At 36.6% G+C, this 12846-nt stretch overlaps 1 protein-coding gene across 5 annotated transcripts in view; it reads right to left on the minus strand.

Annotated features, from left to right (window-relative positions):
* The window catches only part of DGKH (diacylglycerol kinase eta), an 84910-nt gene that overhangs the window by 21061 nt on the left and 51003 nt on the right, over positions 1 to 12846 (minus strand). For all 5 annotated transcript variants that reach the window (XM_026843417.1, XM_026843411.1, XM_026843402.1 and 2 more), the window contains 8 exons: positions 12336 to 12446; positions 12088 to 12184; positions 8985 to 9092; positions 5747 to 5860; positions 5325 to 5459; positions 4142 to 4308; positions 3296 to 3401; positions 1687 to 1779 (listed from right to left, as the gene is read on the minus strand). In XM_026843417.1, coding sequence (XP_026699218.1) covers positions 1687 to 1779; positions 3296 to 3401; positions 4142 to 4308; positions 5325 to 5459; positions 5747 to 5860; positions 8985 to 9092; positions 12088 to 12184; positions 12336 to 12446 — 931 coding nt within the window. The remainder of the gene's footprint in view (positions 1 to 1686; positions 1780 to 3295; positions 3402 to 4141; positions 4309 to 5324; positions 5460 to 5746; positions 5861 to 8984; positions 9093 to 12087; positions 12185 to 12335; positions 12447 to 12846) is intronic.

Here is a 12846-nt window from a genome sequence, read left to right on the forward strand (position 1 = left end):
GCTGATTGAATCAAGCAGCATCTTACATTTCATCTGTCTCTATTTTAATAGAGTGAGGGACAACATACATGCAGCTTTGACATTTATAAAAATACGTGGCAAAAAGGTTAACCAGGGTGCCTTGTTACTGTGACTGAAATACTGTTCTAAACAAGCATGCTGTCAAATGAGTGTAACGGCCATCTCTAGAAGATTATCTCGGTATCTTCTAAAAGGCCTTATTATTAAAAAATGGGTTTGATGGAGACTCACAAAGACATTTGCACAGACCATAATGATAAGCAGAAGTACAACATGTAAAAATCAGAAATAGACAAATGGATCAAATTAAGCTTTGGAGCCTGAACAAGGGACCAGTTCGACAACGCAATGAGATCACAACTGGCTATAGAAAAGGTAATGTTTCAATGGAAAGGCTTCCATAACATTATTTCCAGACTGCTGTGATAAATTATACTAGTCCTAGTATGACATCACCAACTTAAACCTCTTCTTCTAATTCCTTTTCTTAAACTATTCTAAAATTTAAACAAATTTCTCTGATTCCCCATTAAATATGAAATGTGGGGAATTAGTAATAGCTATTTGAAAAAAAGAGCAGATATTTTTCCCTTGTCTTGGACCTAATGAATAACTTTCCCTTCCAAAAACTCATAAAATAGATCATATGAACCTATCTTTGACTATTTCTAGAAATTAAATGGTTATTTAGGCTCTACATCATATCAACTTTTGTTTACAGTAGAACCAACTCGTACCATTTATCACATGTGTAGAAAGGTATGTGAACCTGCACCTACCCTAACTCAGCTAAATGAAAACATTCCTATTGATATCCATGTTTAATCTGACACTTAAATAAACAGTAAGTTAGTAATAAATCAGCTTTTGAATCCAAAGAAAATGTAACTGTTCCTGCTGATTATCATCTTAACGTAAAACTAGACCAGCATAGAAAACCTAACATCTTTCTTCTCTTCACAGTAGCACATACAGAAATTGTCTAATTATAAATCCAGGTAAAAACAATTTTTGAGCAGTCTTCATCATTTAAGGCATAGAAACAGTAGCCCAAGAAGATGATGCAAAGTCTGCAAGTACCATTAGAGGTCTACTGAACACTTACCAGTTAAAGGTTATAAAATAATTCCTGCCAGGTGTTAGAACAAGGGTGAGATTTACTTGCCTAGATCATACGTGTAGAAGTTGCATGAAGAAGCTGAATAGCTTCTGAAGATGAGAAGCTGAACAGCTCTCACCTCAGGTTCTCTTTAAACTCTGAGGATGGTCACATAATAGAACTTTAGAAGTTCTGTTAAATGCTACACCTCCAGAAGATGATTTATCTTTTTCTAAGATAGGTTTCCAAGACAGCTGAGTGTGAATCAACCTCAACAGGGATACTTTTTTCTCTCCACTCCACTGACTATTGAAAGGAAAAGCCCAGGCAATGACCTTTCAATGACCTTTTAGATATTTGAAGTGAGGTAAGATGGATGTCAACCTAGGACAAGAATTCATAACTCATTCTGATCAAAACCCCAAATGCAGTGTAATACCCTCCAATTGGCCTTACAGAGCTTCCTGCAGCATCTCCTAAATCCTGCACCAATTTAAAAAATCAGCAAAGAACAAATCACAGATAATCTGAATGAGGGAATAAAACGATGTATTTTGTGACCTTACCAAAGGAACTCTCCCTACTAGCAGAGATTCAGTTTCATTATGCAGGGCCTTCACATTGACAGCTATCTCCATAGCAGTATTTCTGGTAAGACTCTGGGGGGAATAAGAAGCATAAACATTATTTGAAGCGATGCAAGTCAGACTGAGAATAAGTACTTTGGGCTTACAGCACAGATCTTAAGTGAAGACACTTCTAGTCTAGGAGAAATACATCAATTTAGCTCTACACTGGCAACTTCTTCAGCACTGAGAATAGAAAACAAAAATGTAGTATCTATTAACTATCTTTTCCCCGACTTCATTTAATATAACTTTATACAAGCCTGAAGATCATCAAGTGAACAGCCACCTGTGAGATGAATCCATGATTTTTATGGATGACAAAGGCCAGCAGAAAACAATGACTGTTGATCTGAATTGTTCACCTTATCCTTAGCAGAAGTAAGCTGCTAGCCATATTTTAAAAAGCAAAGGTTAACTAATATATTTACCATACATAAATTTAGGATAGCTATAGACAGCCTCTACATAATGAATCTTTTTTGGGTCCAATCCCTGAACACCCAGATTGTCTAGTGTGAAGAGAGAAAACAGGAAACTCATTTCCCCTCACCCCCTTAGCATTCTTTGCATAGTATTTGGATAACAATTAAGCATGAAAATTTATGTGAATGCATCCACAAGAATTGACCTTTATGTAGTAACAGCATTTGTTCAGCTTTGCCATGCCTCCAACTCTGTCTCTGGGGACATGCCTACACAGTTGTCTGCAAGCAGATGTAAGCTTACTCTGCTTGTTATTTTTGCTGTTTGCTGACCTGAGTTTGGTTTATTCATGCTCAGAGCCACATTAGTACACCACCTCACTTGATTTAATAAACACTGCTGCATCACTTCAGGATGAGCACCCCTGGCTGTGGACCACTGTTGCAGATGGAACAAATTCTTGACTGCTTCCAAAAGGCAACAGACATACTCTTACCCTGGCCCTAATCCAAATTCCCTATCTCCTTTTTGACTAATCGTTCCCCCCTGCAACAACACCCAGAAGTTCTGCGTTTTAAGTGTCATTAATATCCTTAACATCCAATATTCACAAAAGAGAGTATCATCTGTGGAGGACACTGATGAAGGCAGAAACTGCATTTTCTGCCTTCTCAGATATTACATTATATCAGTCTAACACCAGTAGGGGACTCTCTTCTTAAATACTTCTGTAGAAAGGCAGTTCTCCTCACTCCCATTCCTGGTATTACTAATAAATTTCAGAATCACTGAGCATGAGCTCTACCAAATTCAGCTATGGGTTGTTTCCCTATGCATGTGAGCTATGCAGAGCATGTGCTATACACAGCAGCACTTTCCAAATCAGAAGTAACTTTCCCTTTACTTTCACCTTAGAGAAGTGGCAAAAGAATAGAGAAAATATGACATCCATTCATTTGTTAAGCAATTTCATTTAAATTTGAGCATGTCTATGTATATTTAGAAGTCTTTTTTTTAATCAAAAACTTCAAGAATTATTATTCCACTTGTTTTAATATGGGGACATAATTAATTTAATATTATGGCCTATTTACTTATACATAAATCTAAGTTTTTTCTTTACCTCAGGAAACCTTGGGTTGGCTTTATTTAATGCATGTGAACATGCATTAACAGCATGAGCAAGCTCCTGCTCCAAGAGGCCATGTATTTTTGCTGCTTCACAGATCCTAGAAAAATATAAAAGAGAAAAATACAATTGAAATTTGAAAAATAGAGTTGAAATACAAGTAACTCTTCAAGCAATACATCACCTCATACAAATGATACTCGTAACACAGATTATTTATTCTGCTATGGAATACTGAGACACATTTATTTATCTTAGAACACAAATGCTATGCAAAAAACGTACCAAAAAACGTTGGGACTATTAATTCAAATAAATTATAAGAGGAAAAAAATAGCTCATTACAATAACTTTCAGGTTTATTAACTGCTCATCTTTTTGAAATTGTGAGTAACAAGGCTTTAAGGAGAAATAAGTTCTGAAGAAGTTAATGTCAGGTGGATACAAGCACTCTGTTGACTTCTTAAGTTCACTTTAAGGTTTTTTTTTTCAATAAATATATTTTTACTTTTGCATAAAATGAGAAGGTTCAATCAAAATCCTCTCTACAAAGAAGCTTTCCTGTTTTCCATTTCTGTTTTCACTCCTTCAGAAAGGTTTTCAAAAGAAAAATATACATAAACACACAAAAATAAAATTATGTAAGAAGAGTATATATAAATGAGTTGAGCCTTAAAAATAAAATAAAATGAATTTTTAAAAATCAAGTAACTGATAAGAGTGGCAACTAAACATTAACAAAAAACAGAAATTATACACTTCTAAGTCTATCTATGCATTTACATGAATAATTCAGTCTTGGTGACTAGATTGCCAATCCAAACATTAATTTTACTGTACCTGGTAATAAGTTCTTCTGCAGCTTGTGAGCACAGATGAATCTGTGCAACTTCTTCTTCTGTAGCCAACTCAACAGCCTGCTGAGGGTACAAGGGAGATCGAATGACAGGTTTACAGGAATCATACTTCTGTTTGTCTTCCCAAGACTTCAGGGTGTTTTCAAAGGCCTAATCAAAATGAATTATACATTCAGTTCACAGCACTTGGAGTTTTCTTACTTATTAAAAAAACAATTTAATATTTTATATAAATCTTAATTTATTAAAAATAGTTAAATTAATTTAACAAATATGCAACTTTTAATTTAAATTTTATATAAATGATACAAGGTATAAATAATAAATTAGATTCAATTTTTTTAAACTTAGTATAGAGAATAAGTCACTTCCGAAAGCTTGCTCTGTCTGCCCCCCGTTATCCTCAAAAAGTGTCTTCCAAAACAATATGAACACAAAGACAGCGATAATACGTTTTGTTCAGATAGCAAGATCCAAACCTGAAACTAATACAGGCTTGAAACCTAAAAAATGTTGGGAAAAAGTTACAAATTTACTAAAAGAGAGTTCAATTGCCATTAACTCCACCCTAAATTCAACATCCAGTTAGTGGACAGAGAACTGAGGGGCAGTCAGGCTTTTCACACAGTAATCCTAGACAAGTGTAAATTCTTCAGTGGCTCTGTGAGTAGGTTCTGCTTGTGTCTCTCTGTGTCTGAGATATTGGGTCATGGGGAAAAGGGAAGATTAGTAGGACAGAAAGAGACAGGAGATAAATCTGCAGAAAGTTGTTCTGAAAAATGGACATTATAGAACTTTGCTATTTATGCAACAGAAGAAGGGAAGGAAGGGAGGGAGGCAGGGAATACAGAAAATAAAAAATACAGAAAACATGGAAAACAGAAAACATCAAATAGAAAATTGTGAGCATCTTACTATATATTAATAAGAATACAGGAATAGCACTAATAAAACTGATAAAAGCTAACAAAGCTTTTTCACTTATACAAAAGAACAATTCTCTATCCAGCTTATTATAAAAATTATATAACCATAATTATATAAGTTATATAAATAGTTATAACACATTTTTGTAAGCACTGTTTTGTTCATGTTGTAACTGAATCAAATTATTAAAGAAACCAATGTTGGTAATGGTATCTCATAACACACTTTCTGCAACATACTCTGTCTCGTGTTAGCATCTGAGCTCTGTTTTTATGTATGATCTTAATAACTCCTGGGGGCTGGATCCATGCCTCTCCATCAACTTGCACTGGAACCCCTTCATCACCAAGTATGGTGATCTTTACTGACCGACACTGGAAAAGAACAAACACATTATTTTACAGAGCAATAAATACTGATGAAACTGACAGGCTACCTGAAATATGTTGATTACTAGGAGCTGTGGCTTCCCTCCAGGACTGTCTCAAGGATGAAGCACTTTTATACTTCATTCATCATTGAAGACAATTTGTTACCCGTTAAAATTTAAACAATGTCAGTACTCTAATGTATAGGGTGGTGGTCATCAAGAGTACTGCCACTTGTCAGCATCCCAAACTGCTGCCAACCATGTTGTGTGTTTTCAAAGGAGAAAACAAACCTGAGCTATCCTGTGGTGCTGCAGTTTGATGACTCTTGAAACTGCCATCTGCATGCTGCCAAATACCGCAACAACTTCTAAGATTTTATCATCGAATGATGGAGCTCCAAATATCTGAAAGGAAAATAAAATATTCCACTTTTTATGGTAATTCTAGTGCTTATATTGCATGTTCAATGAAACACAGATTCATTTGCAGTTTCATTTTCAACATTTAAATGCTCTAATTTATTTAGTATAGAATAACTATATTGTCTCTCAAAAGTCGTAAGATACCACAGACAGTAGGTTAATATTATATTAAAACAGTAATGCTAACTGCACTTCAACTATCTGAATGACGAGGACTTATCCTTATATAGGAAGGATGGCATGTTTCATGCAGACTGTTTTTCAAGGCAAGATGAAAGGCCAATTCAAATCTCTGCTTGGTTAATGTACTTAATATCTAAGAGGTTCTTGAAGTTAAGAGGAGTAATGATGTCTTTCTTCTTAGAAGTGCTTATCTTCTTATATTCTGAATTCTCTGGAAACCAACTTCTGAGTCCACACTCAGCTCTGTTAAATACAGCTTTCATGCTGAAGAGGATCTTGTTTGTGCTGTATGCAATTATCCACTGTAAATATGAAAACAGCTTCTGTACGGAACAAACATGATATCCAGACAAGATGTTGAATTTCCATTAGCTTACACAAAGCGCAGAAAGTCTTGCGTGTGCCATTGCCACCTGGTGTCCTGCAGGGGTATTCATCCACGCCACAAGACAAGTCATAGGCTGGAGTTCAAATGGGTCTGGCAGGAGATACCACACTAAGGTCACTTTAAGCATGACCATTTCATCCTGATATGCAATAGGGAGCAACAGGGAGAAAAATTAGCATGAGAAATCACTCCAGTAAGAGTTTAATGGGTAGGGAGACTATGTCTCTGAGCAGTACTTAAGCTAACTCCATTGGCATGTTGGGCAGAGTAAACTGTATCAGAAACACCCAAGACCAGACTGGAGAAAATCGCTGAAAGGAACTCAAAAGCCACACTAGTCCAGTCCTGTCCCCTGACAGAGGATTTCCTGAAAGTGAATAATAAGACAGTGTGGATCCAGGACTCTGTAATCCAGATAGTGTCTGCAGCAGTGGTTCAGGGAGGGAGAGGATGGGAAACAGGGTGAAAGACTGGCCCCTGCTGCCCACCAAGCCAGAGGAAGTCTTCACCCCAGTGCAGTGAGCAGTGGCTTTGGCCAGAGGCTGAGGAGGGCTTCTCAGGTGAAGGGCTACACAGCACAGTTGACAAAGTTTAGTGCCACATCCAGATGGCACTTCCTTTCAGAACATTCCAGGCTTGCATAAATAGGTCTTGAGCAGATAAGTGTCAAAGAACAAAAGTGCAATTTTACTGAATCCAGAATGTTTTGAAGCAAAAGGGTTCTCCACTTGAATTTTTCCAGTTTTCATAGAAATTCTTCTGGTTTTCACACAGGGATGTGAACTTCTTGAAAAGAGAAAAGATGGTGATTCTGTTATTCCAAGATAAAAAGTATGGAGAGTCATTGATCCAGCTTTAACGGGTAAACCTGATGTCTACAGGGCTAGTTCTGAATTGCTTAAGTAGTTTTAAAATTTAATTTCTTTTGTGTTTCCATTTTAGAAAAAGGATGGACAAACCACGACCCAGTCTACTGTGTCTCTCCATCAGTAAAATATATCTGTACTGAAAACAAACCTTTTATTTTTTATAAAAGACAACCAAATATCTAGGGATCAACGCTCAAGAAACAATTCCCTTCTTTCCTGTCACAGGTCATACTTCCAGCCTGTCTTCTGGACACCAAAAAAAGCGTATTTAAACAAACCCTCTTCAAGTTGGTTGGCATGCAAGTCCCCTGGTTGTCTAACCAACAATGTTTCAGGAATAGGCACAGCTGTCAAGGCAACATCTTTCTTTTCTCCAGATAAGCAGAATCAGCAGCACTACAGATCACTTCTGATGGTCAGTCACTCAAGATTGCACTAAAGCAGTAAATTGTGCTCCTAATTCTGTCCAGAAGAAACATGGCACTTTGCTGGCACATCTGATCACCAGAAGACCAAGAGTATCAGTAAAACTGCTCCAAGACACACACATTTGCTGTATACCAGTATGACAGCTAAGACAGATCTTCTCTCTCAGTCAGGCAGTCCAGGGAGAAAAATAAACTCCCGAACAGGAGCTGAGCAGATGTTACAGCTGCTTTCAAGTTATTAATACGAACATGGACTATATAAAAACTTCAGATATCCATAGCCAAAAGTAAACACAACTGCCATCCTGTGACATATAACAAAAATAAAAAAAGACATTGAAATATGTTTAAATATTTTTTGTGACATTTATATGTGTGTGTGTGTGTGTGTGTATGTATATAAAACAAAGGCTAATAATTCAGAGGAAACCAAAAGCATTTTGGCAAAAAAGTCCTGGATTGTCTGCATTAAGATCACAAGCTAACTACAGTTTTAAGTGATTGGGACCTCACATGCACTACATCAGGAAATGTAGAATTAGGATAAGCTAGTGATTACAATTGTTGCACTATGCATGAAGTGGATGGCAGCAGTAAGACTGCTCCAAGTTGTAAGACATTTAGGTATCTCTGTAGTGTAATGTTTCTTAGGATGTGTGAGAAAGAAGGGAAGAAAAGGTATCTTAAAATATTTTAGAAGCTCATTGAAAATAATATGTAAAAACCAGATTACTACCCTCACTAAATAATCAGTCACTAAATGCATTAGTCCTCATTGTCTGAATCACCATCCCTTAAACCAAAGCTGTTTGAAGAACAGAACGAAAATTCAGGTATAAAACTTGCTTATAGTTAGAATATAGCAAAGAGAGGAATTTATACTTTGAGAAACCTTATTTCAAGGAGTTTGTAAAACATCATAGAGAGGAACTATTTGTGTCTGTTTATAAAGTTAGTGTCTAAAAATACTCATAGAGCCATTTAAAAAAAAAAATCATTAAACCTTATTATGAACATTTTATTGGAATGGAAATGACAGAAGGCAAAAGACAGTGAAAAATCATGGCATATATTTTCAATAAAAATCAACAAGTAGTGTTTAAATTGAAACAGCCTCCCTGAATAAGAGTTGCTATCCAAACTATATGCTACTATTAATAAAATTAAATGAGAAGAGCAGTTCATGGTATTTAATGCTGGTTTTGCCCAGAAGGTTACTTGTTTTTAATGTTACTCACATCATCTTCTTTGGTTCCACCCCAGAAATTAGTCCCACCAGCATAGCTGGGAATGTTTAGCACAGCTATGCCCTGCAGACTTGGAAGGGGGATGTATTGCCCGTCACACTGTAATGGATAAAACTCATTCAGTATATAGATAATGTGATAAAAGTAATGAGCCATTTTTAACACATGAAGCTTCAACAGTGCTGGCAGGGAGGACAGAGAAGTTTATTCCCTCCACGATGTGAAGAACCTCTAATACAAACCTCTTCTCCCCAATCTTTGCACCAATTTTTCCAGAGCTGAAAAACATGCAGATACTGTAGTATCTACAGCAAAGGTGTTTCATGACTCTTAAAGGAAACATTTTTGCATCCCTTATTGTGAAATTCTTCATGCATTTAGACCATACTCTGTCTATCAAGGATTAAAAATCTTTTTTCAGTGAAGAAAGCTATTTCCCTGAGTGCATGGACATTACAACAAGCTTCATCTACCCATTCAATAATTAGTCTTCCATCCTACATCATCATTTCCAAAATTACAATACACTTGTTCTTTAGGTAAATCCTTTAAGGGGAGTTGGAGGATGTAAAAAAAAATCCAAGAATACTTCTGGCATAGCCACAAACATGTAGATAAATGCAAGTGCTGTTAGCATGGTATGCTTGGCTTCCTGCAAGAATAACTTTACTCTCCTCCCAAACATGCAAGAACAAATCTAGGACTGACCCCAGAGTTGTTATCCTGGCTGTGGCCAGTTATTGATTTTGCCGGTAAGATGTCGCTCCTATGACTGACCACTCAGACTTATCACTTTATCGTCCAAAACTCATAAGCAACTCCAGGTCCTACTCAACACTATCATTGGATAACATAAGTCAGTGTCACCCTACTTATGGCCAAAAGTAAATTTACAGACATCAGTGAATCACTCTTAACTTACAGCAGTATAACTGCCTTCAGAGGGGAGCCCAATGACCTCAAACCATTCAACTGGGAGTCAAAAGTGCAGTGCTGCAGCAGTGCCACAAGCAGGGATTTGAAACAAGTTGAAGCTAAAAGGTGTCCTCATTTCATCTGGAATAGTTTTCTTTCTAGTACCTGGTATAGTGCTGTGGTTTCCATTTAGGATGAGAATAAAGTTGATGTTTTAATTGTTGATAAGAAGTGTTTATATTAAGTCAAGGACTATTCAACGTCTCATACTGCCCTGCCAGTGGAGGCTGGGAGTGTACAAGAAGCTGGGAGAGGGTACAGCAAGGACAGCTGACCCAAAAGGGTATTCCATACCATATGACATCATGCCTAGCATACAAGCCAGGGGGAGTTGTCTGGGGGACACTGTGGCTCAGGGACTAGCTAGGCATTGGTCAGTGTGTGGTGGGCGACTGCATTGTGCAGCACTTGTTTCATATATTTCGCAATTATTATTATTATCCTTTTCTGTCCTATTAAACTGTCTTTATCTCAACCCATGAGTTGTTTTTGGTTTTTGGGGTTTTTTTCCAATTCTCTTTCCCATCCCAATGGGGTGGAGGGAGTGAGCGAGTGGCTGCGTGATGCTTAATTGGTGGCTGGGGTTAAACCATGACACAAGGTCATAAATGCTGGATGCACTTAGTGGATTAGGAATTTGCGGGTCAAGTTGCCTTTAAAGTTACCTTTACCACAAGTTACCGATCCCACAGAATGATCTTAATATCATACAGATGCAATAGAAATACTCAGGAAATAAGGCCAAAATCTGTAGCAATTTTATCAGGAGGAGAAAGAGATGTAAAATTATTTCCAGAAAGTGCTTAGTGCTCTCTTTTTATGATTTAATATCAGCAACAAGACAGAATTTAACATTTTAATCAAAATATGACAGCATCCAAAATATGCTGTGACATTAATTTTTATATTATTTTTATATTTTTAATTTTCCAGTGCTCTGCACCTCATCACACATTTTAGCATGAAGCTAATATTATGCAAGGCAATACTAAATATGAAATTTCTACTTGCTGGTTTACTTCTAGAAATATTCAAAAATAATTATGGAAAGGTCAGATTTGAATGCCTTATTGAATCTCATTCAAAAGATTCTGAAATTAGAATTCTATCTGCAGCATACATAACAGTCTTTCCTGTCATTATATTTGATAACTACTGCATAATTCCTTGATAATTAGTCAGTCCTTAGATAACAGCAATCTGCCACTACTACACAAAATCTCCCTAAATATCAGACTGAGAAAGAGTTCCAGTAACTTAAAATTATTCTTTCAAGTTAAAATGTTATCTTCATATAAATATTGTGAACTTTCAGAAATACTTAGCATGAAGTAAAAAGAGAAATGACATGTTTTCTGTCAAAACCCAGTCTAGATATTTTGGAGGTGAAAATAACTGTAACCTCCCTGTAGTCTTTTTCTGCATTTGGTAATCATTTATATCTCCTTTAAGTTCCCAGTAACGTGAAGAAGACTTAGATTTGATGTTAGAACTTAAAAGACAAAAAATAACCATGTTTAGATCATTTACACTGCATTTGTTGTTGCTGTGATAATATCTTGCTTCCTTTGTGTGACTGTCTCAGACACCTATTAGAGAAAGTCTTTACTGGTGTAGCTGGGCTTCTTGTGATGCACATTCAGAATCTCCCCTCTTCTGTCAGAATTTTTGACTAAGATCATCTGTGTGCTCTCCCTGTATGTGTAATCAAGTTTTGAGATAGTTTAAAATGAACCTGAAGGGTTAAGACTCCTTATCTCTTTCCTTCTGTTTAGTGTATGTTCATTGTTGTTATTGCCCTTAAAACTTGATCTCCCCCTTTGCTGTAGGGAACATTATGAAACATATCCTATCTATCCAATAATTTTATTTAAAAAAAAAAACAAAACAGTACTTACAAGAAACATTATATTGGGTATTTTGGGATATTTAAAGACTGGCATTTTCCTCCAAAAAATCAGCTGGGGAACCACCTCTTACATAGCACATTTTTACACAGTGCCTTTGAGGTCAGTTTTGGTTGACACAAGGACTCTAAAAGGTTTCAAGAGGAAACCCCTATTCTTCATTACACATTGTGGAAGCAAAAATACTCATTCTGCCTATAAATAAAATTTACCTCAAGTTGAACTTTTTGTTCCAAGTTCTTGTAAGTTCTCTGCAGTAGCTCTTTTGTGCCAAGAACTCCATACCACATCATGTTTTTTGTCCGACTTCTGAAAACAGGTAAAACAAGACTCACATATTGAAATACACACACTAGTATGTATTGTATTTGTAGGATGAGAAAAGTTAAGAAATTCAGATAAAGAGATAAGGAAAAAAATAATTTAAATGTCTTGGCTCTATTACTGACAATTATATTACCTGCACTTTTCAGGGTGCTCTTCTCGCTTGTTATTAAATTCTAGTGAAATTTTTGCATCTAACCCAATTCCGAAGTAGTTGTTCATAACACATTTTTCTGAATATCCCTCCCTGTTAGAACAAAAGAGATAATTAGGTGTACATTTGTACAGTATCTGGACACACAGAGCTTTGACCAAGATAGTGGTTGGTCTCAGAACAGATACATCAACCAGGAGATGTCAAAACAGGTTGGCTGCTAGTACCTTTGCAAATGCAAGTTACTTCCTGTAGGGCAAAGAAGAAACTGTACTACACCCCATCCAGCACTATCTCCACCATACCCAAAATAACAGTGGGATACGAAGAAAGAGCTGCCCTGGGCATGGCTCTGAGAGAGCAGCACCACACCAGGACGAGCACCCAGGCTGCATTTAAGCATGCTGGCACTAGGTGTTTGGCTGATGGCACAGCAGTGGTTTATTTTAGGGGAACTGTGGCCCACAGTGCAGATCTCATCCATAAGACTTTG

This window comes from Athene cunicularia (assembly GCF_003259725.1).
Source record: "Athene cunicularia isolate RWA chromosome 1 unlocalized genomic scaffold, athCun1 chr1_part1, whole genome shotgun sequence".
Classification (NCBI taxonomy): Eukaryota; Metazoa; Chordata; class Aves; order Strigiformes; family Strigidae; genus Athene; species Athene cunicularia.